Genomic DNA, 27,024 nt, shown 5'->3' on the forward strand with positions numbered 1-27,024 from the left:
AGAACATTTCAGGTTTACCAACATTCAAATATGTGCATCTTCAACTATTTTCAGATTTCAATGTATGACACATCATTTGAAAGCTTACAATCTGCACTTTCACAATCTGTATAAACTGAAAAATGACCTTGGCTGACAACAGCCCCTTTTCACCTGAGCGTATCTCATATTTGCCAAAATTTGTTCCTTACAGTACACCAATACCTGTACTGTCACTGTGGACCTGGAGGACATGTAAAAACATTTCTTCAATTGGTACTTTTTTAATTCCATCTCCAGAACTCCAGACAGGATACGTGAAGGAGGTGCATGACTTTGTTTTGGAGCAGTTTAGCAGCAGTCAGTCGGAGTTGCAAAGGATCCTCCACGACGTTGAATACCTCCACAGTGAACTGAGCCCGCTCAAACTGCGCTGCCAGGCAAATGCTGCTTGTGTAGACCTGATGGTGTGGGCCGTCACAGAGGAGCAGGGTGAGTTTTGTCCTGTCTTTTTTGTCTCTTCAGTTTTGTTCAGTCTTCTCTGTTGTCTGTTTTGAATTTATTTGTCAATCTGTCCATCTCTCAATTTATTTCTTCATGTCTTTCTGTCTCATCTGTCTGTCTTTGTTTATTGCCTATAACACAACCTAACAGTTGTTGTGCTCCGTTCTGTCTTGGATCCTCCAGGAGCTGAGAACCTGTGTACCAAACTGTCTGAGAAGCTGCAGTCCAAAACATCCAGCAAAGTCATCATTGCACACATGCCCCTTCTCATCTGCTGTCTTCAGGTACCATAATCTCACTGCTGGACCTTCATCTTAATATCATTCTCACCTCTTCGTCCACTTCTCTTTTCATTCCTTTTCTTTTCACTTCTCCTTCCTTCTCATGCGTCCTTCCTTTTTTGTCCCACTGTCCTAAAGCATTGTTTGTGTTTGTAATCGTGTGTGTTACAGGGCCTAGGACGTCTGTGTGAACGCTTTCCTGTGGTTGCTCACTCTGTCACCATGTCCTTGAGAGACTTCCTAGTGGTGCCCTCTCCTGTACTAGTCAAACTTTACAAGTACCACAGCCAGTACACTACTGGTAAGACACACACACATACACAAACACATCAAAAAGAAAACGTAGTCTTGATGCACTTTTCTTGTCTTGAAGGGGCAGGTGACATAAAGATCCATGTGACCAATGAACACTCCCAGTCTACCTTTAGCGCTCACTCCAGCAAGAGGAGCCAGCCCTCAATGTACGAGCAGCTCCGAGATATCTCAATAGACAACATTTGCAGGTGAGACGTGCCCACACTATCTTTTCTCAGTCTATCACAATTCTTTCGGCATTTGCTGTAAATTGACCTTCTTTGGTAATAATAACTCCTCCATCTTGTGTCTTTCTTTCCCTCTCTCAGGTGTCTGAAAGCCGGGCTGACAATGGACAGTGTAATTGTAGAGGCTTTCCTCGCCAGTCTGTCAAACCGCCTCTACATCTCACAGGAAAATGATAAGTAGGTCTAGCATTTTTTGCTTGCCTGTCCTATCTCGTTTTCTCAAGTGTTCATTCACACCAGGATAGACGCAAACATGTTGAAGCCTAAAACAAAAACCGTATATATTTCAACAGGGTATATAGGTTCAGCTTCTTTACAACAAGGCATTGTGATGGACAAGTGTTTTTACCAATCAGCCCTCCCTCCCTGATTTTCTGTTTCTTTCTCTCTCCCTCCTAGGGATGCTCACCTGATCCCTGACCACACCATCCGGGCGCTGGGGCACATCGCGGTGGCTTTGAGGGACACCCCTAGGGTCATGGAGCCCATCCTCCAAATCCTGCAGCAGAAGTTCTGCCAGCCCCCCTCCCAGCTGGATGTCCTCATCATTGACCAGCTAGGCTGTATGGTCATCACCGGCAACGTGAGTCCCCTCCACCCCCAGCCTTCCGTCTCGCTCACCTTTATAATGACCTGTAAACATTAATACAACCATCACTTTTTCTTTCTCTCTCTTCTCCCTCCCTCTTGTGTATTTTACTTCCATCAGCAATACATCTACCAAGAAGTATGGAACCTGTTCCAGCAAATCAGTGTCAAGGCCAGCTCCATGGTCTACTCCACCAAGGATTATAAAGACCATGGATACAGGTGAGCATACCTGAAAACAAAGTGATGTTCCACCAGTCACTACCTCCAGTATCTTACGGCACTCTGTTGTCAATCATGACAAAGTCTGCTGTTATTGTTATTTTGCATGTGTTCTGTCTCTTTCCAGACATTGTTCTTTGGCTGTGATCAACGCACTCGCTAACATAGCAGCTAACCTTCAAGCAGAGCATATGGTGGATGAGCTGCTGGTGAACCTGCTGGAACTGTTTGTGCAGCTGGGATTGGAGGGTAAAAGGGCCAGTGAGAGGGCTTTGGAAAAAGGACCGGCTCTGAAGGTACACACATGCAGTTATTTAAACTCAGTAAAAAAACTGAAACCTCTCACTTTTAGCTGCTTTTATTTTCTGCAAACTTAAAGTGTAAATATTAGTATAAATCTATACACATCACCAGATGGCACTTCTTCTTGAATTAACTTGCCTTCCTCAATCTGTCACTTAATTTCTGTTGTGATAGTCGGTGATTATTTCATTATAACGTTTGATGTCCAACCCTTCAATCATTCAGCAAAATGTAATTAATTATAATGGTGGTCACACATGCTGAGGTTAGACTGCAGTTGGTCTATAAATGCGTAGCCCGACATTATCAACATTCTATTGTCGGCTGACATGATGCCGTTGTTCCCAGAAAAAAAGTATAAACGCCCATGTAAGCTAGTGAAACAAATGTGCCTCATATAATACAATTAAGCCGTTGTTATTCTTTTTGCATAATTATAGGCTATATATAAACTATACATATAATGCAAAAAATATAAATCTTATTTAGGTTATAACCTTTATCTGAATGACAGAACACTTTTACAAGAGAGCCCTTGCGACATCTGCTGATAGCAATTTGGGGTGTGGCTCAAACGTGGGCATGGCACTTGGTGGCAGAATGTTCACAAATTGCCCTACCTGTCTCCCTCGTCGAAACGAGTATAGAATATATCTTTGCTATGTAATAATCATGTCAGACCAGTGAGGGGATGTTTTTTTATACAGCCTAACCAACTACCAGACCAAATTCTGAGGTAAAAAATGATTTAAATCAATTTTGGAATATGTGGAAAAATTGAAGCGCTGTGAATACATTCCGGATGCACTGTACATTAAGCATAATAACCCCCCCAAATAGGACATTTCTGGGGGGAACAGCCCTAGCCCTCACCCTCTGATCCAACAGGTCCTAGACATGCTCAATGGGATTGAGATCTGTGCTCATTGCTGACCATAGCCAAACACTGACATTCCTGTCATGCAGGAAATCACACACAGAACGACCAGTATGGCATTGTCATGCTGGAGGGTCATGTCAGGATGAGCCTGCAGGAAGGGTACCATATGAGAGAGGAGGATATCTTCCCTGTAACGCACAGCATTGACACACTGCCCCAGACCATGACAGACCCTCCACCTCCAAATATATACACGCCTTGGTGTAAAGCTCATTTCTTCGATGATAAATGCAAATTCGGCCATTACCCCTTGTTACAACCGACCTCTATGCTCAAACGTGTAGGGGGGTGGGAGAAACGGGTCGGTAAAGTGTACAGATTGAGGGCTCCTCTGGGATATATAGCTGGTTAACACTAGAAGCTCATTTCTCCAGGACCCTGCTTTCTTGACTGTTCCTAGATATGTGTGTTTTATCACCCAGTATTTAAAATGTTTCAAAATCCCACTGGGAAAAGCTAATTTAAGGCTATTTCACTTCTGCTTCCAGTTAAATAGCTGCCAGATGCGCGTTTGGCCATTTTCTTTCCTGCATTCCAAAGCTGCGATTCTCTTTTCTATCAGCAGGTGTCGCAAGGGCTCCCGTATGCGAGTCTTCTGTTTTTCAGAGAAAGTTTAATATAGTGTATAAATATACCTAATATGTATAGTTTATACATGTATATAGCCTATATATAATTATGTGCAAAATTATGACAAGAATTTAATTATACGAAGTGCATTTGTTTCACATACATTTGTGTGTAGACAATGGTATAAGCGCAATGTCCCATTATTTTAGAGCGGCAACAATAATTTACGATTGCAAATATTAATTAAGGGATTGGGTAACTAATAAAAGCATTTTTGCATGTATTCAAACATGGGTCTAACGAATCATTAGCCAATAATATCACAAATGAAAATGTACAATCTATGTGTGTACGGCGAATTAGTGGATACTCAAACTATAGTTTGTGATCAGTAGGTCTATAGAAGGAGCTATTGAATTTGTCTCATAAACATTCAAGGGTCTGATAGATCCTGTTATCCTGGCAAAACAGTTATTGTTCTTTATTTATTGACAGGGCACGGTCCAAGTTTTGCAAAAATGAGAGAAGTGTAGCCTATTTGTTTGGAACTTCTAAGCTAGAAGCTACGATCTCTGCTTGCTGTCCCGTTTATCCTGCTCTCAAATGTTTGCTCCCTGAACAATAAATTGGACTGTGGCTTTTTGTGTTTACATCAACACTAAATGGTGCAAAAGCTCTATGCTAGTTTCTAATTAGGCTACTGCACATCGCTGGTGGAGTTTAGACTGTCGTGTTCACACTTGTAGTTCGGTTCTGTTGGATCTCTTGGTCCGGACCAAAACATTTAATTATAGCCTATAGTCTTGGCTGACAGAGCAATCGCATCAAAGTTTGTTTTCATCTAACTAAACCTGCCAAATGTGAACACACCCTTAGATGCAGACTATTTTATTTGCCACTGCTCTAATCCACCCACACCTCGGCTAGGCTGCTAAAACCACATCTCTGTTATGCTATTTCCTGCATATAGTATGCTAAATGAAACGTATTCTTGAGCTTTAAGTAGGCCTATCAGAATGGAATGCTTGGAATGTTGTTGTTTTTTTGCATTGATTCACTACGCAATCGATCATTAGGGGGGGATGGGATCGCATCTTTGAAAGATCCACGGGTTATACCAGGCTCAAAAAATAATAATCCTGTGCACAATGCAGTCTACCAGGGGCTTCATTAGACCCTTCTTACTGGGGAACATGCCCCAGTAAGCAGTATAAATCTGCTGTGCCCCAGTAAAATTTAAAGTTTGAGTTTTAACAATTTACTTTTAGTCCGTGCATTAATTTAGATTGATAATCCCGGAAAAAAATAAACGCAGTATCCCAATCAACGCTTGTAAAATTAAAGCAGTTTAACCGAAAACACAAACCGATACAGCAGAATTCCATGTTAGCTCACTCTTCTGAGCTTGCCAAATAGCCACTGCAGCACGCACACAGAACTCCAGGTGTCGGACTCGGCACACAAGTCACAGTTGAGTAGGGATGCGTATTGATAAGATTTTAACGATTACGACTCCTTATCAATTCCTGCTTATCGATTCGATTCCTTATCGATTCTCTTATCGACGTTCCCCTCTACAGCCATAGGTCTGTGCGTCCTGCACCCCCCCCCCCCACACACACACTCGTTCTAAATGAATTTCTCAAACTGGCTTTGACTGGCTCTGAAATGAGCTAATAACTACCACCTCTAGGCCTCTTCAGGCCTCTGTTTTCAAAACTAAATCTAGTCGGAGATAGAAACTTTCAGTTTCCTTGTGTTCAAGCTTCTATTACTCAACACCAGTAGGACTTACAGGGGTCCTAACAACAGGTGAAATAACTTCAGTGTCACCTTTCAAAAGAGACCATTTACATGCACGTACTCCAAATGGTTCAACAACAGCTTTCAATGTACTTTGGGTATGTTGTTTAGGCGTTTTCAGACACATTTAACAGGACTATTAAAAGGTTAAACAATTAAAATCCTAAGTTTAATAATGGATAAAAAATCGATATGCTCAGTTTAATAATGCGACACGCGAACGTTTGCTGATAACACACGCCGCCCCGATAACGTGAAATGATCAATAAGATCAATACTAATGGGAGACGAATGCCGGAGCTAAAATGTGTGCTTCAAACGACGGGACAGAAGATAACTAGATCGACTATACACAATAAAGGCTAATTGCTTCACACAGTAACAAGTGGTTGTGATCACTTTTGAGCAGATTTAGCTCTACCTTAGATAGTTAGAGATTAAGCGCGAACGTTAGCTGCGCTGCGGCATGCATCGAACACATGACGTTCCAGTAACTTCATTCCATGCTGTGTGTTCAAATGCTTCTTCATATTTGTAGTATTTCCTCCCTTCAACGAAATAGACTTTTTACACGCGTTACAAGTGGCGTTGTTGTCATTTTGTCGTGTGATATACAACCAAACTTTAGAACACTTTTTCCTAGTTGCCATGCTGCAGTCTGTCTATGCGCGAACTTTTATAGTTTATTCAGACAGACGTTCGCGTGTCCCATTATTAAACTGAGCATATCGATTTTTAATCCATTATTAAACTTAGCATTTTAATTGTTTAACGGCACAGAGAATCGTTAACAGAATCGTTAAGGAGTTTTTCTAACAATTCCAAGGAATCGATTCACTGGGAACCGGTTCTAAACAAGAACCGGTTCTCGATACCCATCCCTACAGTTGAGGTAGGCTAAGAAAACATTACAAAACTAGAGAGGGTACAATTTTTGGGGAAATTGTAGGGTGTGCTTGCTTGCGTCGGTTGCACAGGGGTCCGTTTTTGAATGATTTTATTTTTTTTTGCTGCTCATTTACAACTGAAAATACGAGTGAAGTGTAGAATGAAATAGATGTCTTCTCATTTCCCCTGCAAGAGGCAGCCTCATCGTTGAATCAAAACAAATACATTTGGCAGACCGGTGTAAAAATTGACCTAATCTCTATGACTTAAACGTCATTTTAAGTTTTAACCCTTCTCATTATATTTTCAGGCATTTAGCCTACTCATTGCATTCATTCATTAATAAAGAACCCCCTTTGAAGATTATTCTACGACGTTACCCGGCAGTAGAAGATGGAATCGCGATTCAAACAGTACCATCTGCTAACTGAAAATATGCCCCCCAAAACGTAAATAAGCTTGACATTTATTTAGTGGAAAATCGCTCATTCATAAAAAGCTCACTGGTAGCGATCATTGTCAGTAACAACGCAAAATGCGATATAGCCCTGTGTGGAGAAGCTGCCCCGGTAAATTGTACTACTACGGTACAGTACTAGACTACTGCTGTGTTCGTCTTGGTAGCGATTGCGTTGGTTGAATTGGATTTAACGTTCCGTTGTACGGTTTAAACTGAAAGTAATTATTTTCATGAACAGATTGACAACGTTTAGGCTGTTGCAATGAAGTTCAGGTTAGTAGTTAGATAGACTTTTGATTTAAGTAAGGGGAGTGCCGAACATGTTCTGTCGCCGTTTGACTTCCTAAACAGCTGTGTAGATGTTTTTGTAGTGTCTCGCGTAGGCTACAGCGTTGTAGTGAGCAACACTGGTTTGAAACCACAGGTAATGATAATTTCACCCACAAATCGTTTACTTGTAATGTAATGTCATAATAAATCCTACAACGGAAATGTATTTGTGAGGAATGTTTATTTTAAAGATTGAAAACAGATGCATCATAGACCACTGTAGTATGTGTTGCCCGGGCAACAGAGGCTAATGTCATGATGCTAATGCTTCAGTGAAATAGTAGACTACCGTTTCCAAAAGTAGATGTGGGCCTACTTCCTTAATAATATCAGCTAATATTGTACATTACATTTCATAATTGTGTTTCACATCACAAAGTAAAATGAGTAAATAGTTATCACCCTGGCCTCTTTGCTTGTGGCGTTTCTGGAGCTGCCTTGCAGTAAAGCTATAGTTAGCCTAGCTATCCCCCAAGTTAACAGACGTGAAACGAATGTTCTGCTACAGGTAGTCACGCGTGTTTTCGTGACGTTAGTGACGTAGTGACGTTAGTAACGTCAGTGACTGTGGCTAGCAAATTAGCCACCGTTAGCTTCACTTTTCACCACAAAAACGCAATTTCTACTTAAACCATGCAATGGAACGTAAATAAAGATACAACCAACGCAATCGCTACCAAGACGAACCTTTTGACACGGCCGTTGTGTATGTAGTCCAAATATTGACTGATCCTTAGGGGGGTGAAAATAAATAATAAATAAATATATATGTGAGAGAACAAAGGTTGTGCCCTTGCCGAAGGCCAAGCACACCCAACTAAAGAAAGTTTTAAAATGATAAGCCTACCGATCATCTTATTTTGACTAAAACATAAAAACAATATTACATGAAGCTCAAAAAAACAGTATTTGTGCTCAGATGAATGCAAACAAAATGTGGGCGCTCGCATTACCTATTGATGTCCCTGCCAAAGCTGATATCCAACTTGCGTCCCTGAACTGTTGTATAGTGTGTTAAGCAAGGGGAGTTTCTATAGCCAAGAAGTGCATTGTGCGCAGCAAGCTTGGAAGAATAAAAAGGGATATAAATAGGGGCCTGTGCCCCAGTGGAGCTTTATGTCTAACAACGTCCCTGCAGTCTACCCAAGATTAGCCTATTTATTCTATTTAGTCCATAGATGTTAAGGGAACAAAGCGTCAGGTTATTTGTATTACCATATTCTTCGGAAATAAAGCCGTCGTTTATACCCGGATTTAAATTTGTTCTTGTGGTGGTGAGGCTTAGAGCCGAATTATACTACTCCGACTCCGTTATGGACAGACAGACGGACGGAGTCACACAGATTTGTTGAATTTATAGTACTCCGAAGGCTGTGGGTGCTGAAAATAACTCACCGCCAGAAGAGTAGGTGGCGCTGTATTGCAATGCTAGCTAAGTTATCGAAAAGTCGGAGCAAATTTACAAATTAGCCGTTTCATCAATAAAATATGCACATTTTCACTACACTGGCCATTTCTCGTCACATTTGAATTCAGATGCTGATTTACATGTACTGTTTAGCTGAAATATGAATTGTAAAAACTTACAGCAATGGCGGTCAAAGGATTCTGTTCATCTGACGCAAGCGATTCTTGATACGGACCAATCACAGCCAAGGGGTATGCGTAAAATGACTGACGGACGGATAGTCAGGAAAATCAGGAGGTGCACGTAGAGCTCCCCGAGGGGCTCTCCGAGGGCGTTCCCTGTCTTTGTGAAAACGGAGTAGTATAAATTGGCCTTTATATTTCGATGTGGCTTATAGCACGTTTTATAACAAAACAACAGTACTTTTTTCGTGAATGCTACCCATTAAGGATTAGCTTTGCATATATGTACAGTGTTCATTTTAGGACATCCTCAGATCTCAGACTCAAGTGTCAGACTCAAACGAAAAGGCATCAAACCTCTGTCATTCTCAGACAAAACGCTCTCAAACCAAACGCCATCATTCTCAGACAAAAACACTCAAACTAAACAGCGTCATTCTCAGACAAAACGCTCTCAGACTTAACGGCGTCATTCTCAGACAAAACACTCTCAAACCAAACACCATTATTCTCAGACAAAACACTCTCAAACTAAACAGCGTCATTCTCAGACAAAACTCTCAAACCAAACGCCATCATTCTCAGACAAAAACACTCAAACTAAACAGCGTCATTCTCAGACAAAACGCTCTCAGACTTAACGGCGTCATTCTCAGACAAAACACTCTCAAACCAAACACCATTATTCTCAGACAAAACACTCCCAAACTAAACGGCGTCATTCTCAGACAAAACGCTTTCAAACCAAACGCCATCATTCTCAGACAAAACACCCTCAAACTAAACGGCGTCATTCTCAGACAAAACGCTCTCAAACCAAACACCATCATTCTCAGACGAAACGCTCTCAAACTAAACTGTCATTCTCAGACAACGCTATCAAACCAAACAACATCATTCTCAGACAAAACGCCCTCTAACTAAACTTTGTCAGAATGTTTTTGGTCAAAGCTAGCTAGACGAGGGAGCTTCTGACTAGCTTTCTGAATTAGCTAAAGTAGCAGCTTTTAAAGTAAATACCATGGTGTTGTTTCTGTTAACTGGTACAGCAAGAAAACTTACTTTTGATATAATACTAAATAGTTGTTTTCTGCAAGCTAGTTCACTCGTGTAAAGTAAACCCATGTGTAGTCCTCTAGTTGCCATGGATACTACAACAAACTTTGCTAAAGAATCATAAATATCATCAACACGCGGCGCGACGATCTGAACAACCATAGACATGTATATATGTCTATGTGAACAACTGTTCCGCCAGTACAATCAATATCAACTAGACAGGGTACAATTTCTGGGGAAATTGTAGGGTGTGCTTGCTTGCGTCGGTTGCACAGGGGTCCGTTTTTGAATGACATTTTTACAACTGATATTTCTGTATATTTTATATAAAAATGAATACTTATTATTTATAAAGATTACATAGATTTAAAAAAAAAAATTTTTGCTGCTCATTTACAACTGAAAATACGAGTGAAGTGTAGAATGAAATAGATGTCTTCTCATTTCCCCTGCAAGAGGCAGCCTCAACGTTGAATCAAAACGAATACATTTACACAACGCTGTAGCCTCCCCCGAGACACTAGTGTGAGTAGCTAACAAAAACTCTAAAAAGATGCTTTTAAATCTATGTAATCTTTATAAATAATAAGTAGGCCCGATGCATTTTTATATAAAATATACAGACCCCTGTGCAACCAACGCAAGCAAGCACACCCTACAATTTCCCCAGAAATTGTATCCTCTCTAGTTTCTAGGGTAATTGCTCGTAAATGGTTTGTATTTGTCTGCATATAACATGGGAAATATGACATGTGCAAAATGTCCCATTCATTCTTCGTTAATTTCGAACTAATTATTGCTAACCCCTGAATATTCCCCATTAAATTCCCAAAATTCCCCCTTAATTTCTTAAACTATTTGAATGTTCAGGAATAATCCTGAACATGCCATAGTATTTCCAAATATTTTCTTGCAAAGTTTCCAACTCAAAAAATTCCTGGTATTTTGCAACTGTACTCTTGAGTAAAGTGTAAATGCCCAACAACATTTAAAAGCATTTAAAAGAAGAAGAGAGAATATGGAAAAAGATTATCTGGTTTTATGAGACAAATATTTTACTCATTTAGGGTAATTAAGTGTAGGTTAATGGTCTGAGATGGCATTTTTCTCCATTTACAATAAAATATACAATGCAAAAGTAAAGGGCTATAAATACCTTCTGAAACCACTGTACATAGCACTTGTTCCGGGAGTACAATGGCACTTAGGAATGCTTGGCTGGACCTGATGTTAGTTTCCTCCAGGATCACAATGACTCGTATTGAGAGACTTGTTGCTCTTGTTGGATAGTTGTAACCGTTTCAAATTCTTGTACTCGCTGTGGAATATTTTACTGTTGATTGTTTTTTCTACAGGTGCACTCTTGCACTCTTGTGGGGAGTTTCATGTTGTTCAATTGTAACTTGTTTAACTGCATGCTCTTATGGTTCTTCCCTTTGGCACTTATTTGGTTTTCCACAATGTATGCTTCATGTTTTGTCTGCTCGCAATGTTTGGGTCTATCTCGTTGTTATGATCAGTGACCTATGCTCTTTTGTAAAGCTCTCTCTTGGAAGTCGCTTTGGATAAAAGCATCTGCTAAATGCATAAATGTAAATGTACATAGAATATTTAACTTTTTTTCTTCCAGGCATCAAGTAGTGCTGGAAACCTTGGTGTGCTCATACCTGTTATTGCTGTGGTAAATACCATTTCATATAAGTTTTTTGTACATTGTCAACATTAAATGTAAAAAGCATCTTCATATGTCAAAAACCTTCATAAACAACTATCTTTCTCATCTGTTTTTCCTAGCTGACCAAGCGCTTGCCAGCCATCAAGGAGGCCAAGCCTCGGCTGCAGAAACTGTTCAGAGACTTCTGGCTGTATTCCGTGGTCATGGGCTTTGCTGTGGAGGGCTCAGGTGGGAATCAGACCTTGCATCAATATCTTCAGATCAATGTTATGTATTGTCAACCTTTTTGAGCATGTAGGAGTTGGCGCCTTTAAAACTGTTCATTCATTTATTTTGCTTTTGACGTGCGTGTGTAGGTTTGTGGCCAGAGGAGTGGTACGAGGGAGTGTGTGAGATTGCTACCAAGTCCCCCCTGCTTACTTTTCCGAGCGGAGAACCTCTACGCTCTGAGCTACAGTACAACTCTGCCCTAAAGAATGACACTGTCACTCCGGTACTGACTCACACACGCACATTATCCCTGCTGATGTTAAAATACAAATTTGTCCTGAAAACTCATATTGTCACTTTAAACATACACATACATTGTCCCAGCTGACATCCTGCGGTTGTATTTCAGGCTGAGCTGAATGACCTGAGGAGCACCATCATCAACCTTCTGGACCCCACCCCAGATGTGTCCGCTCTTATCAACAAGCTAGACTTTGCCATGTCCACTTATCTTTTGTCAGTCTACAGACTGGAGTACATGAGGTTAGGACCATCTCACTCACTCTCTGACATGGCCATGCACACTTCTTGTCCACAGTTACCCATATTCCATCTATACATTTTATCCACCTCTGATGTCCAACTCCCAGGATGCAGCGTTCCCTGGATTCAGACCGGTTCCAGGTCATGTTCCGCTACTTTGAGGACAGAGCCATACAGAAAGACAAGTCTGGTATGTTACATTACATTTACATTTAGTCATTTAGCAGACACTCTTATCCAGAGCGACTTACAGTAAGTACAGGGACATTCCCCCGAGGCAAGTAGGGTGAAGTGCCTTGCCCAAGGACACAACGTCAGTTGGCGTGACCGGGAATCAAACTGGCAACCTTCGGATTACTAGCCCGATTCCCTCACCGCTCAGCCACCTGACTCCCTACACTCTCACTTACTATAAAATAATAATAAATATTAAAATAATAATAAAAATATTAATCTTTAAATATAAATCACAAAAATAGAATCACGTGCAACATTCCACTCTCTGTTGGTAGGCAGGAAGCAGCCTTTCACACTTCTTTGGTGATCAGTCTCAGAGGACCAACTACATTATTAACATACACTGTACATTCTCCTTCTCTTTATTGTTCTTTACAGGTATGATGCAGTGTGTGATTGCAGTTGGCGACAAGGTCTTTGACGTCTTCCTGCAGATAATGGCTGAGAAGGTATGGGCTGGTAAAAGGGAAAAACAAGCATACGGTCAGCATTTTAATAGATCAATATCCATGTGTGTCATCTTCTCAGTCTGTTGCTGTTCTCCCCGCAGGCCAAGACCAAAGCCCACGAGGAGGAGTTGGAACGTCACGCTCAGTTCCTATTGGTTAATTTTAACCACATCCACAAGAGGATCCGCAGAGTTGCGGACAAATACCTCTCCGGTCTGGCAGAAACGTGAGAGAGCAATGATGGCCCAACCACACGCGTACATGCATACACACACACACACATAGCAAAAGTTGTAATAATGCACAGATGTTGCTGTTATGGAAAATAAATTGGTACTTTTATTTTGTCAAGTGCCATCCAAGTGCTATTCAACTGATCACAATGTATAGTCAGGACATTAATAATGTGAACAATTACTGTTACAATGTAACAGTACACATCCACATGTTTTATGGATTTGGAAAAGGCGTTCGACCGTTTCCCTGGGGGTACCGGGGAGTACCGGATTCCCTGATCGGGGCTGTCCGGTCCCTGTACGACCAGTGCCAGAGTTTGGTCCGCATTGCCGGCAGTAAGTCGAACTTGTTCCCGGTGAGGTTTGGACTCCGCCAGGGCTGCCCTTTGTCACAGATTCTGTTCATAACTTATATGGACAGAATTTCTAGGCGCAGCCAGGGCGTTGAGGGGGTCCGGTTTGGTGACTTCAGGATCGGGTCGCTGCTTTTTGCGGATGATGTGGTCCTGATGACTTCATCGGGCCGTGACCTTCAGCTCTCACTGGAGCGGTTCGCAACCGAATGCGAAGCAGCTGAGATGGGAATCAGCACCTCCAAATCTGAGGCCATGGTTATCGACCGGAAAAGGGTGGAGTGCAATCTCCGGGTCGGGGGGGAGATCTTGACCCAAGCAGAGGAGTTCAAGTATTTCGGGGTCTTGTTCACGAGTGAGGGAAGAACGGAGCGCGAGATCAACAGGCGGATCGGTGCGGCGTCCGCAGTGATGTGGGCTCAAGAGTCAAAAGGCGAAGCTCTCTATTTACCAGTCGATCTACGTTCCTACCCTCACCTATGGTCACGAACTGTGGGTAGTGACCGAAAGAACGAGATCGCGAATACAAGCGGCCGAAATGAGTTTTCTCCGCAGGGTTTCCGGGCTCCCCCTTAAAGATAGGGTGAGAAGCTTGGTCATCCGGGAGGGGCTCAGAGTAGAACCGCTGCTCCTCCGTGTCGAGAGGAGACAGTTGAGGTGGCTCGGGCATCTGATAAGGATGCCTCCTGGACGCCTCCCTGGTGAGGTGTTCTGGGCACGTCCCACTGGGAAGAGGCCCCGGGGAAGACCCAGGACACGCTGGAGGGACTATGTCTCTCGGCTGGCCTGGGAACGCCTCGGGGTCCCCCAAGCTGGTGGAAGTGGCCGGGGAGAGGGAAGTCTGGGACTCCCTGCTTAGGTTGCTGCCCCCGCGAGCCGATCCCTGGACAAGCGGCAGATGACGACGACGAGTACTGTTACAATTAGAATTGTTTCTTTCTGTTCAAAAGTGGCTTTTTATTTGCAATTATTCACATAAGGCCTGTTATTAGACAACTTCCCACAAACGTAATAAAACCCAAACGTAATACAAATCTTCAGCTTTTAATGTAATAATTCCACAAACGTAATATGTTTTCTGCAAACGTAATAGCAGTTGCCTACCGCAAACATAGTACATCATGTTCCGCAAACATAATAACTAATACATTTGCAAGGATTGTTTGCGGGAAGGTGAAAGTCTCCCATCTTTCAAAATTATAGTAACTTCCCACAAATGTAATAAATCACCAATATATTCAAAATCACTAACTCTTAATGTCTTCACCAGCTAATTACATTTTCCTCCTACATATTATTGCCTGTTCAATTAGCCTAATTACCTTGCATAAGTACCTACATTACAACCTATTTAGACTGGTCAAGTGTTGTGTATACAAATGAGCAATACGTTACAGATATTCTTTTCCAGATTTCTTCCAAAGAGGTGCAAAACAGCTATTCAAATGCTTCAGTATGAATTTACTCAACAATGAAACTATTTCAATGTAAACATTGCAAAGTATTTAGTAGCAAGAGGTCAGTAACAACTGGATAGGATTATTATTTATCCTCCCTATACAATAGTAGTCTGTTTAATCCACATAATATATGAATTTTGAATTTCGACAACCACCTACTCTAGTGCTAATGGTATCATTTAACAGTGACAATACCAGAAAGCAAACGTAATGATAGTAAGTCAATAACTTTGCCTAATAGTTTGTGAACTAGAGAGGGTACAGTGTCTGGGGAAATTGTGAAGTGTGCTTGCGTTTGTTGCAGCTGGGGCAGTTTATTATATTTTTACGATATCATACCTCTTTTACAACAATCAATATGCTCTTAAAATCCAATCAGATTTCACCTGACTATAACTATTTCACACTTTCACATGTGCTGATAAGATGACAGTTATTTTATGCCAGGGCCCCAAAACAGTAGAATGTGTTTTTTTGTGATCAATTTCATTTTGGGGGAGCCAATTAATCTTTTATTTAAAATCCAACTGATCACTCTACACAATAATTGAGTAATAATGTGAATCAACACCACAACACCTGAAGCAGCAAACTTTGCAAACACAAAATGTGTGTCACTGCCAATACTTTTGGCTGCTTTTGGCTGTACATTTGTTGCTGCTCATTGGTGTCCAACAGTGGCAGTTCTACATTGAATTACACCCAGGGCGAGACGCCCTTCGCACCCCCCCCCCCCCCCCCCCCCCAGTTACACAATTTTAAAGTTGACCTGTGGTCAATAAAGTGATAACCGAGAAAATTGCATTCCACTCCACTTTCATTCTAATTCTGTGGCGAATATGGAAAGTAAATCCTTTTGTTCGTAATCACGTTGTGAATAAGTATAGGCTACATTAACAACTTCTCAGCAAGTTATTTTTAAGTTTAACAGCCTGACTTCATTGATCAGTTGTTTGGGGCTGCTGCAGCACTCAAAAGAGCAAGCAAACTGAGCATTTGATTTGAAATGGCTTGGAAATCTTGCTAGCTGACATGTCCAAAAAACGTTGAAATTAACAGTTTTTCAGAAGCTATACTTTTTGTACATTACAATGAAGTTTAGGGTGTTAACTATAGAAAACATCAAAAATCAAAATTTTGACAGAAAACTATTTTCGATCTTTTATGGCTTATAGCCAGCAATGACCGCGCGGCCGCGACATCCGACGGGTTTCCGCAGAATGCCACACAAATAGGCTGCTATTGTGCTTTTGTTATTTTTTAACTTTTTTATTTCTCTCACATTGGTGAATATAGGCTATATTTAAAGGTAGACAGCAATGTATAAGATAGGATGGAGATACATTTTGAGTGGATTTAGGGGAGGGGCCTCGAGCTCCAAGTTTGCGGGGGGGCCTCTGCAAAGTCCCGGCCGCCACTGGCCCCGAGACCAATGCCCCGTTCGTCGTAAGGGTTGAAGCTAAGTTAATCAATTGTCCCTTTAGCTCGGTAACATTAGCGAGCTGATTGAGAACAGCAAATATCGGTTCGTCAACTGCTAATACTCATCCAAATCATGTGGTTAATTTCAATCAGGCTAAACTTATCAGGGAAATTGCACGTGCACGTCCTACTTCAAAAGGCAGGAAAGGTCGATCACCAAAACCGTGATTTTCTAACGGGATGATGGCGGAAAAGACGAAAGAGAGAGCGGTGATATTCTCGCCATCTGAGCAAACTATTATAATGAGTCTCTACGAAGACAATAAGCATATTATCATGGCTAAGTCAAACACCGCCACCGCTGCCAGAGCAAGACAAGCAGCTTGGCAAATAATTGACGATAAGATAAATGCGTAAGTTTTTGGAAAATGTATAGGCTCATCTTAAGTGCCTCATTACCCCATTCAATCAGATCACATTTCTTTAAATGTGCCTGCTGGCAGTAGGCTTAATGGAAATTAATAATCGAATGAGATCTTGCTAGCGAAAATAATGATCTCAACTCTTTCAGAATAAGTAGATAAAAACAAGGCCAAAGAGTATCTAATTGATACGAATTCATAGACACTTATGAGGATATATGTACTGAAAGCGCTTATATCATGTACTATATATGTGTATATGCATGTAGGCCTATGTGTAAATCCCTCTTTGATTTCATTGACTGGGAAATAGTAGGGAATATGATGAATTGATTCATCAGCTGGTTAAGAGCCAAGTACACTTTTCTTACAGCAACGCATGCTGCGGCTTTGCCCATGTTTTCTGCATCGCCTATACTGTATAAAAATGTACCTGACGCAAAAAACCTAAAGGCTATGCAGAGAGTCTGAAGCACAGTTAAAGTTTCAAGTAGCTTTATTGTCAATTTCTTCACGTCAAGACATAAAAAGGAATCGATATGACGTTTCCCACTCTCCCACAGTGAAACATATAAAAAGCACAGGCACAACAGATAAGACAAGACATTTCCTAAAACATAGCGTTACATATTCACATAAGCATAAGCTCATAATAAAGCATAGAGCTTGCTGCGGCGTGTGATACGATATTTTACGGCCCGAGAAGGTCTTGAGTCCTTGTCGGCTGAATCGATATCGCTCAAACAAGAACTCATCCGTGTGAAATAAAGGATCTTGGCGATCGCGAAGAACTCTATTGGTATGGAAAGGTAATCAAACTAGAATATAGCTCCTTGGTCAACTGGGTCTCTCAAAAAGGGAGCTGCCATGTTATTTTCCGGGGGTGTGGCAAGCTTATCCAGCTACACTTACGTTAGCCTGCTCTGGAGCAGGTTAGTGCTAATTGATATGTTACTTTGGTGATTTATCGAAAGTTGCTTCCACGAACCAAAAAGAGGGGCGTGTTTTATCTTAGCCTGAAAATTAGCTCGCTAAACCGCTTAGCGAGCTGCGACGAATACCCCCCAAACCTTCGGCGAGAGCACAACCTTTGTTCTCTCACGTATATATTTATTATTATTATTTATTTTTGCCCCCCTAAATCTTTGTCAATTTTGGCCTACATAAATAACCTAGGTGTCAAAAGTTTCGTCTTGGTAGCGATTGAGTTGCTTGTATTTTTATTTACGTTCCGTTGCATGGTTTAGGCTGAAGTTAGGTTTTTGTGGCGAAAAGTGAAGCTAACGGTGGCTAATTTGCTAGCCACAGTCAGTTACTAACGTCACTAACGTCACGAAAACACGCGTGACTACCTGTAGCAGAACATTCGTTTCGCATCTGTTAACTTGGGGGATAGCTAATGACTAAATGTAAATGTAAACTATAGCTTTACTGCACGGCAGCTGCATAAACGCCACAAGCAAAGAGGCCAGGGTGATAACTATTTACTCATTTTACTTTGTGATGTGAAACACAATTGTGAAATGTAATGTACAATATTAGCTGATATTAATAAGGAAGTAGGCCCACATCTACTTTCGGAAACGGTAGTCTACTATTTCACTGAAGCATTAGCATGACATTAGCCTCTGTTGCCCGGGCAACACATAGCTACTACAGTAGTCTATGATGCATCTGTTTTCAATCGTTAAAATAAACATTCCTCACAAATACATTTTCGTTGTAGGATTTATTATGACATTACAATACAAGTATTCGATTTGTTGGTGAAATTATCATTACCTGTGGTTTCAAACCAGTGTTGCTACGCTGTAGCTTACGCGAGACACACTACAAAAACATACACAGCTGTTTAAGAAGTCAAACGGCGACAGAACATGTTCGGCACTCCCCTTACTTAAATCAAAAGTCTTTCAATAGGTGAAACTATCTGACTACTAACCTGAACTTCATTGCCACAGCCTAAACTTTGTCAATCTCTTAATGAAAATAATTAACTTCAGCCTAAACCGTACAACGGAACGTTACATCGAATTCAACCAACGCAATCGCTACCAAGACGAACACAGCAGTAGTCTAGTACTGTACTGTAGTAGTAGTATTTACCGGGGCAGCTTCTCCACGCAGGGCTATATCGCATTTTGCGTTGTTACTGACAATGATCGCTACCAGTGAGCTTTTTATGAATGAGCGATTTTCCACTAAATAAATGTCAAGCTTATTTACGTTTTGGGGGGCATATTTTCAGTTAGCAGATGGTACTCTTTGAATCGCAATTCCATCTTCTACTGCCGGGTAACGTCGTAGAATAATCTTCAAAGGGGGTTCTTTATTAATGAATGAACGCAATATGAGTAGGCTAAATGCCTGAAAATATCACGAGAAGGGAAAACTTAAAAGGATGTTTAAGTCATAGAGATTATGTAAATTTTTACACCGGTCTGCCAAATGTATTCGTTTTGATTCAGCTATGAGGCTGCCTCTTGCAGGGGAAATGAGAAGACATCATATTTCATTCTACACTTCACTTGTATTTAGAGTTGTAAATGAGCAGCAAAAAAAATATGCTTTTAAATCTATGTAATCTTTATAAATAATAAGTAGGCCCTATGCATTTTTATATAAAATATACAGAAATATCAGTTGTAAAAATGTCATTAAAAAACGGACCCCTGTGCAATTGACGCAAGCAAGCACACCCTACAATTTCCCCAGAAATTGTACCCTCTGTAGTTGGCCTTGTTCTGTCATTTTACTTTTTTTTCTTTTTTTTTTCCTATACTAATTTTGCTATGTACCATTCCATTAACCTGCCCAGGGACTACATGTGGAAAATAGCAATCTGCTAGAACCTGGCACAATGCATATTCTCTTGTTGTATAAGATTAATGTTTTATTGTGCACTGTCCCTATCTTGAAATAAATAAATACAAATACAAAGTTTAACCACAATAATACAGTTTTACCGCCTGTTACTGTTAATTACCTAAATCTCGTGGGTAGGAGTTGCAGTGAAAAGATAAACTTCACAGATGCGTGCTGTGTTTTCGTCTGAAGCGCTAAAGGTTAATTTGCTTATTAATAAGTGCAAATCTGATCCGACCACATGCATAAGGACCTACGCGCATATGGACAGACCAACAACAGAGCGAGCTAGTCTCAGCAAAAAAAAAGTTTTGTGTCGTGAACAGGGCATGTATGAATCACAACAAATTAATCTGCGATGCTCGTGTAGTAAAAAAGCTAATAAGAAAAAGTGCAGTGACAGTCATAGCTGGCAGAGGAGCGGAAGAACTTGAAAAGGCTAATGCATCATTTAAGTCGCATGATGATTATTATCAATAATACAATTAAAATAAATGAAGAGCAGCTATATTTTTCACATTTCTTTCCGAACCAAAACATTTTCTGATCCGTGACTCTAAACTTTGGATCGAGAGTTTTGCGATCCGTTGCACCTCTATTGTTTAGGCTAAATAACCTTTGTTTGAATGACAGACTTTTCTATCTGCTGATAGAAAGTGAATCACTGCCTTGAAAGGCAGGGGCCAAAATGGCAGAATGCGCAACTGTCAGAAATTAAACAGAAACATGAGCAAAATTGCCTTAAACTAGCTTTTCCGGTGTGATTTTGAAAATTTAAAAATACTGGGTGACAAAACATATATATAGGAGAAGTCAAGAAAGCAGAGTCCTGGAATTTGATCAAATGCGAAGATAAAAAAAAAAATCACACTTCGAGAGGTGTGAGTGTTTTGTGTTAATCATTAGGAGCGTTGAGCGTCGGTTATTTTACCACAGTGAAGAAAATAAAAAGAAAACAATATTCGCACTCGATCAAATTCCAGGATCCTGCTTTCTCGACTTATCCTAGATGTGTGTTTTAACACCCAGTAACTTGTTTGTGCAAATTGCATCTTCCGAAAACAGCCTGAAAGATGTATTCACGGTTTACCAGGTAAAACAAAGAAATATTAATTCTGTGTACAATGCAATGCCTGAGATTAGCCTATTCATTCTGTTTAGTACTTGTGAAACATTATATTTAAGGGGACTTGACTCTGGACCAAATCTTCCAATTCACTACTTGATTAGGAGGGGGGATGGGATCGTACTTTGTACAGACAAACACAGCCTACATACGAAACATTACAGCTAGTACCACTGCACTAGCATTAATAGCCTAGGGAAAAACCGGCTGCAAATCACATCACGCATGACGTGCCCACAACCCAATTGGAAGCTTAGATAGACAAGAATAAATGATGAGTATTTAGTGATCCTAAACATGTTGTTTATTATATTGAGTGGCTTCTTCAACACTTAAACTTATGTAACATGCAAGAAAAAAAAGAAGTTTTTCAGCTTCTTGCGGGCAATACGGAATGCCGACAATAGCCCCTTTTCATTGGACTGTGTCAAAAATGATCCCCGCCCGGTGCTTCTTGTGTTAAAGAAGAGACACTAATTTACTCTTCCTCTTGTTTAGGCCCCCCGCATCTATTTCTGTCTTTGTTAGAGCCAACTGTCCTTTGTCCTTGAAGACTGTAGTGTACACCTTAGTAGGAAATCTTCAATAATTGCAATTTTAAGCATTGGATAGCATTCATTCCTAAAAACAATGATTGACTGACAAGTTTCTAAAGAACGCTGTTTATTATTAGTAATCTTTTACTTAATATTACCCCTAACAAATGCCATTCTATTGCATACTATGGCAACTCAAAAACAAACACTAAAACAATGTTAAGCTTAATTTAACAAACCAAATAACTTGCAACTTGGTTTGTCATAACGGGAAGTGTTTTAGTAGTACCAAATTAGGCATTTTGAATGATTACTCTAGGATAAGAGTTTTGGGATTGATGATAGCTGGAAATGGGGCCTTATTATTTTTATAAAAATAACTTTTTTTCAGTAGTGTTGGTGGTGTTAAGGTACATCACATCTGTAATGTCCTGACTATACTTTGTGATCAGTTGAATGTCACTTTGGTGAATAAACATACACCTTACCTTCTTACCTTAAGAGCAAAAAATACATTATTCCAAACTTTTACCCCCCAGTGTATGTACTCACACACCCCCACTTACACAAAAGAGACTGATCATCCTTTCTTCCCCCACACCTAGTTTCCCTCACCTGCTGTGGAGCGGTCGTGTGCTGAAGACCATGCTGGACATCCTACAGACTCTCTCTCTCTCCCTTAGTGCAGTGTGTACTGTACATATTAAATAACAGCCACACATTGACTTATGAGTGTCTGGTACAATGCTACATTGTTAATATTACCTTCTCAGGACATCCATAAGGACCAACCCTTCTACGACATCCCAGACACCCCTCACAGGATCACGGTCCCTGACACCTATGAGGCTAGAGAGGTAAGAGATTCCACTTGTGAAAGGTTTCAAACGGGCTTCTGAAGCTAAGTTCTAATCTTGAAAATGAGTAGTTGTTCAGCTTTGTTTACTGTGGTTGTAGAGTATCGTGAAGGACTTTGCCGCTCGCTGTGGGGAGATCCTGAAAGAGGCCATGAAATGGGCCCCGTCTGTCACCAAGTCCCACCTACAGGTAGCATCCTAATAAACATCCACCAGTGTATCATTCTTGCCATCTACTCAATTGTAATTCCTTGTGAGGGTGGGCTATAAAACAATAATAATTATTGCGATATTATTTTCCTCCATAGAAATATAACAAATGTTCGCTTATGTTCAGTTTAATAAACTTGAATCATGAACAAATCACAAACTGCCAAATGCCAATCATGTTGCAGGAATAGAGGTATGCATTGCACAAGTTAAGTTGCATGGTGACAGGCAAGTGTTGCCAATTTAGTGACTGTCATTCGATTTTGCAACTTTTCACCTTCCCTAGCTACAAAAATCCAATCTATTGACTAGTGACAATCTTTGGCAAGCTCTGTTTTTGTTGATGAGCAGCAGCAAAATAACTGTAATTGTACAACCCCAATTCCAAAAAAGTGTAAAATAAAAAACATAATACAATGATTTACAAATCTCATAAACCCATTGTTATTCACAATAGAACATAAAAAAATATGTCAAATGTTTAAACTAGTGCTGTCAAACTTTAAAAATATTTAATCGCGATTAATTGCATTAATGTCATAGTTAAGTTTATAGTGATTATTGAAAACAACAACAACAGGCAATTGCCTGCCTTTGACGAGGGGGCGGAGAATTCGCATCAGCTGTGTGCTTGGCCATCAAGTGGTATTTCAGACTGGACGTGCTGTGATGATAGCTCACTTCACAACGACAAAACACACAGATCACTTTGGTCTTGTCAATGGAACCATTTGGCAACTTTTTAAAAGTAAACTTTCCATTCAGAATCTTATTGGCATCCATTTCGGCGTCTCGCGCTTGCCATCCACTCAAAACGTAACGTTAGCCTACTACTCTTTAGCCGGCTCGCAAGCCCAAACAAGTGTGTGCGGCGTGCCTGTTGTTTTGTTTCCGGTCTAGCTAGATCCGGTGTGGTGTTGTAGTTTTTCTAACGTCAGTAGTTGTTGCAACAGCATGTGAAAAAAACTACAAAGTTTGCTAAGCCAAAAAGAACGTTAATCTCACAATTAAAAAAATTACGCCGTTAAATGGGTTTGCGTTAACGCCATTAATAACGCGTTTAACTGACAGCACTAGTTTAAACTGATGAAATGTACAATTTTAAGGAAAAAATAAGTTAATTTTCAATTTGATGTCAGCAACACGTCTCAAAAAAGTTTGGACAAGGCCATGTTCACCACTGTGTAGCATCCCCCTCTTCTTTTAAGTCTGTATCTGTCTGGGAACTGAGGAGACCGGTTGCTGGAGTTGTGGTAGAGGAATGTTGTCCCCTTTGTGTCTGATACAGGATTCTTGCTGCTTAACGGTCCTGGGCCTTCTTTGTCATATTTTTTGTTTCATGATCCACCAAATGTTTTCAACTGGTGAGAGGTTCAGCACCCGGACTCTTCTATTACGAAGCCATGCTGTTGTAACAGATGCAGGATGTGGTTTAACATTGTCTTCCTAAAATATGCAAGGCCTTACCAGAAAAAGATGTCTAACCGCTAAGCCATCTGACTCCTCTCCTTACCTTTCAGCAACTGATGTTGCCTTTCCAGATGACCATTCTATAGGCACTAATGCACCCCCATACCATCATAAATGCAGGCTTTTGAACTGAGCACTGATAACAAGCAGGGTGGTTCCTCTCCTCTTTAGTCCAGAGGACGCAGCATCCAAGGTTTCCAAAAATAATTTCAATTTGTCTGACCACAGAAGTTTTCCCACTTTGCCTCAGTCCATTTTAAATTAGCTTTAGCCCAGAGAAGATGGCAGTGTTTCTGGATCATGTTCACATGTGGGTTCTTCTTTGCATGATAGAGCTTTAACCTGCATTTGTGGATGGCACGGCAAACTATGTTCACAGACAATGAGTTCTGGAGGTGTTTCTGAGCCCATGCAATGATTTCCATTACAGAATCATGCCTGTTTTTATGCAGTGCCACCTGAGTGCCTGAAGATCACAGGCATGCAGTATTTATTTTCCCCCGTGTCCCTTAGATATGGAGGATTATAGGGGCCAAAACTAACTAAATAAATACTTGGATAAATAAATAATTATATAACACAAAGCTTAAATAAATGACTAATTGGGTGTGCTTTGCCTTCGGCAAGGGCACAACCTTTGTTCTCTCACATATATATTATTATTATTATTATAATTTTTATTCTTTTGCTCCCCTAAAACTCAGTCAATATTTGGCCTACATAGACAACGTAGGTGTCAACAGTTTCGTCTTGGTAGCGATTGAGTTGCTTCTATTGGAATTTACGTTCCGTTGCATGGTTTGGGCTTAAGTTAAGTTTTTGTGGCGAAAAGTGAAGCTAACGGTGGCTAATTTGCTAGCCACAGTCACTGACGTTACTAACGTCACTACGTCACGAAAACACGCGTGACTATTTTTGGCAGAACATTCGTTTCGCATCTGTTAACTTGGGGGATAGCTAGGCTAACTATAGCTTTACTGCAAGGCAGCTGCAGAAACGCCACAAGCAAAGAGGCCAGGGTGATAAATATTTACTCATTTTACTTTGTGATATGACACACAATTGTGATGTGTAATGTACAATATAAGCTGATATTATTAAGGAAGTACATCTACTTTCGGAAACAGTAGTCTACTATTTCACTGAAGTATTAGCATCATGACATTAGCCTGTGTTGCCCGGGCAACACATACTACAGTGGTCTATGATGTATCTGTTTTCAATCGTTAAAATAAACATTCCTCACATATACATTTTCGTTGTATGATTTATTCTGACATTAGTAAACGATTTGTTGGTGAAATTACCATTACCTGTGGTTTCAAACCAGTGTAGCTCACTGCAACGCTGTAGCCTCCCCGAGACACTAGTGTGAGTAGCTAACAAAAACTCCTCAGCTGTTCAAGTCAAACGGCGACAGAACATGTTCGGCACTCCCCTTACTCAAAAGTCTTTCAATAGTTGAAACAATCTGACTACTAACCTGAACTTCATTGCCACAGCCTAAACTTTGTCAATCTGTTCATGAAAATAATTTACTTCAGCCTAAACCGTACAACGGAACGTTAAATTCAACCAACGCAATCGCTACCAAGACGAACACATCAGTAGTCTAGTATTGTACTGTAGTAGTACAATTTACCGGGGCAGCTTCTCCACACAGGGCTATATCGCATTTTGCGTTGTTACTGACAATGATCGCTACCAGTGAGCTTTTTATGAATGATCGATTTTCCACTAAATAAATGTCAAGCTTATTTAAATTTTTGGGGGCATATTTTCAGTTAACAGATGGTACTGTTTGAATCGCGATTCCATCTGAGATAGCTACTGCCGGTAACGTTGTTGTTATAATAATCTTCAAAGGGGGTTCTTAATTAATGAATGAATGCAATATGAGTCGGCTAAATGCCTGAAAATATCACGAGAAGGGAAAAACTTTAGGACGTTTAAGTCTTAGAGATTAGGTCTGTTTTTACAGCGATTTTTACAATGAGCAGCACAAAAATCATGCTTTTAAATCTATGTAATCCTTATAAATAGTAAGTATGTATTTTTATATAAAATATACAGAAATATCAGTTGTAAAAATGACATTAAAGGGGCGATTGATTGCAAAACCGATTTTACCTTGTCATAGTTGAAAAATTACAGTTTGGTGTGTAAAATAGACATACAGTGAACCTCAAAGTCCATTGAAACCTCTTTCCTATCAAAATTTCACTTCTCACTACTATTTTGAAACAGCAACTTGCAAACGTACAGGGAATGTCCCTGTACTTACTGTAAGTCGCTCTGGATAAGAGCGTCTGCTAAATGACTAAAATGTAAATGTAAACGCTAGCTTTTGAAACAGTGCAACTTGTGACGTCACAAGTGCGCCGTAAATGCAGTGTTCCAGGCTGTACTGGGAATCCTGACACTTTTCACCATCTTCCCAAAGAACAAGACACTAGACAGGCATGGCTGATGTTTATCTATGGAAATATCCCTATTTATTAATGCTGATTTGCAAGGAATGCAAAAACAGCTAGATAGCGAAAAAACCTTGACTGTAGGGATGTAAACTAGTTTAGCTTGCTAACGCAAGAGCATAGGTAGAATGTGTGATGATTTAGCCTAGTTTATTGGCAATGGGGCTAACGTTATTTCATGTTCCTGACTGTGTTTCATTCAAATAAATAACCTGTGTTGTCATGTAAATCTACAATTCAAGATGCATGTTTGTCCAGATCTATTTTTCAGCAAGATAGTTAGAGCTAACTGAAGCTGAGTTGAATCACAATAGTTTGTTTGCTAAGCTGTAGTGCTAACGTTACCCACATAAGGCGATCCTGTTTGATTCGACAACAGAAGTGGAAACAACTAACGTAATTATTTCAAATGATATCTAG

At 40.4% G+C, this 27,024-nt stretch overlaps 1 protein-coding gene across 2 annotated transcripts in view; it reads left to right on the forward strand.

Annotated features, from left to right (window-relative positions):
* The window catches only part of pi4kaa (phosphatidylinositol 4-kinase, catalytic, alpha a), a 209,736-nt gene that overhangs the window by 70,415 nt on the left and 112,297 nt on the right, over positions 1 to 27,024 (forward strand). For both annotated transcript variants that reach the window (XM_067258321.1, XM_067258319.1), the window contains exons 11-28: positions 280 to 471; positions 667 to 767; positions 936 to 1,065; positions 1,138 to 1,267; positions 1,388 to 1,483; positions 1,706 to 1,889; positions 2,016 to 2,116; positions 2,244 to 2,412; positions 11,690 to 11,740; positions 11,854 to 11,962; positions 12,091 to 12,227; positions 12,354 to 12,487; positions 12,595 to 12,677; positions 13,103 to 13,173; positions 13,275 to 13,399; positions 22,199 to 22,280; positions 22,367 to 22,450; positions 22,551 to 22,640. In XM_067258321.1, the coding sequence (XP_067114422.1) occupies positions 280 to 471; positions 667 to 767; positions 936 to 1,065; positions 1,138 to 1,267; positions 1,388 to 1,483; positions 1,706 to 1,889; positions 2,016 to 2,116; positions 2,244 to 2,412; positions 11,690 to 11,740; positions 11,854 to 11,962; positions 12,091 to 12,227; positions 12,354 to 12,487; positions 12,595 to 12,677; positions 13,103 to 13,173; positions 13,275 to 13,399; positions 22,199 to 22,280; positions 22,367 to 22,450; positions 22,551 to 22,640 (2,069 nt within the window). The remainder of the gene's footprint in view (positions 1 to 279; positions 472 to 666; positions 768 to 935; positions 1,066 to 1,137; positions 1,268 to 1,387; positions 1,484 to 1,705; positions 1,890 to 2,015; positions 2,117 to 2,243; positions 2,413 to 11,689; positions 11,741 to 11,853; positions 11,963 to 12,090; positions 12,228 to 12,353; positions 12,488 to 12,594; positions 12,678 to 13,102; positions 13,174 to 13,274; positions 13,400 to 22,198; positions 22,281 to 22,366; positions 22,451 to 22,550; positions 22,641 to 27,024) is intronic.

The sequence above is a fragment of the Osmerus mordax genome, chromosome 20, assembly GCF_038355195.1.
Source record: "Osmerus mordax isolate fOsmMor3 chromosome 20, fOsmMor3.pri, whole genome shotgun sequence".
Taxonomy (NCBI): domain Eukaryota; kingdom Metazoa; phylum Chordata; class Actinopteri; order Osmeriformes; family Osmeridae; genus Osmerus; species Osmerus mordax.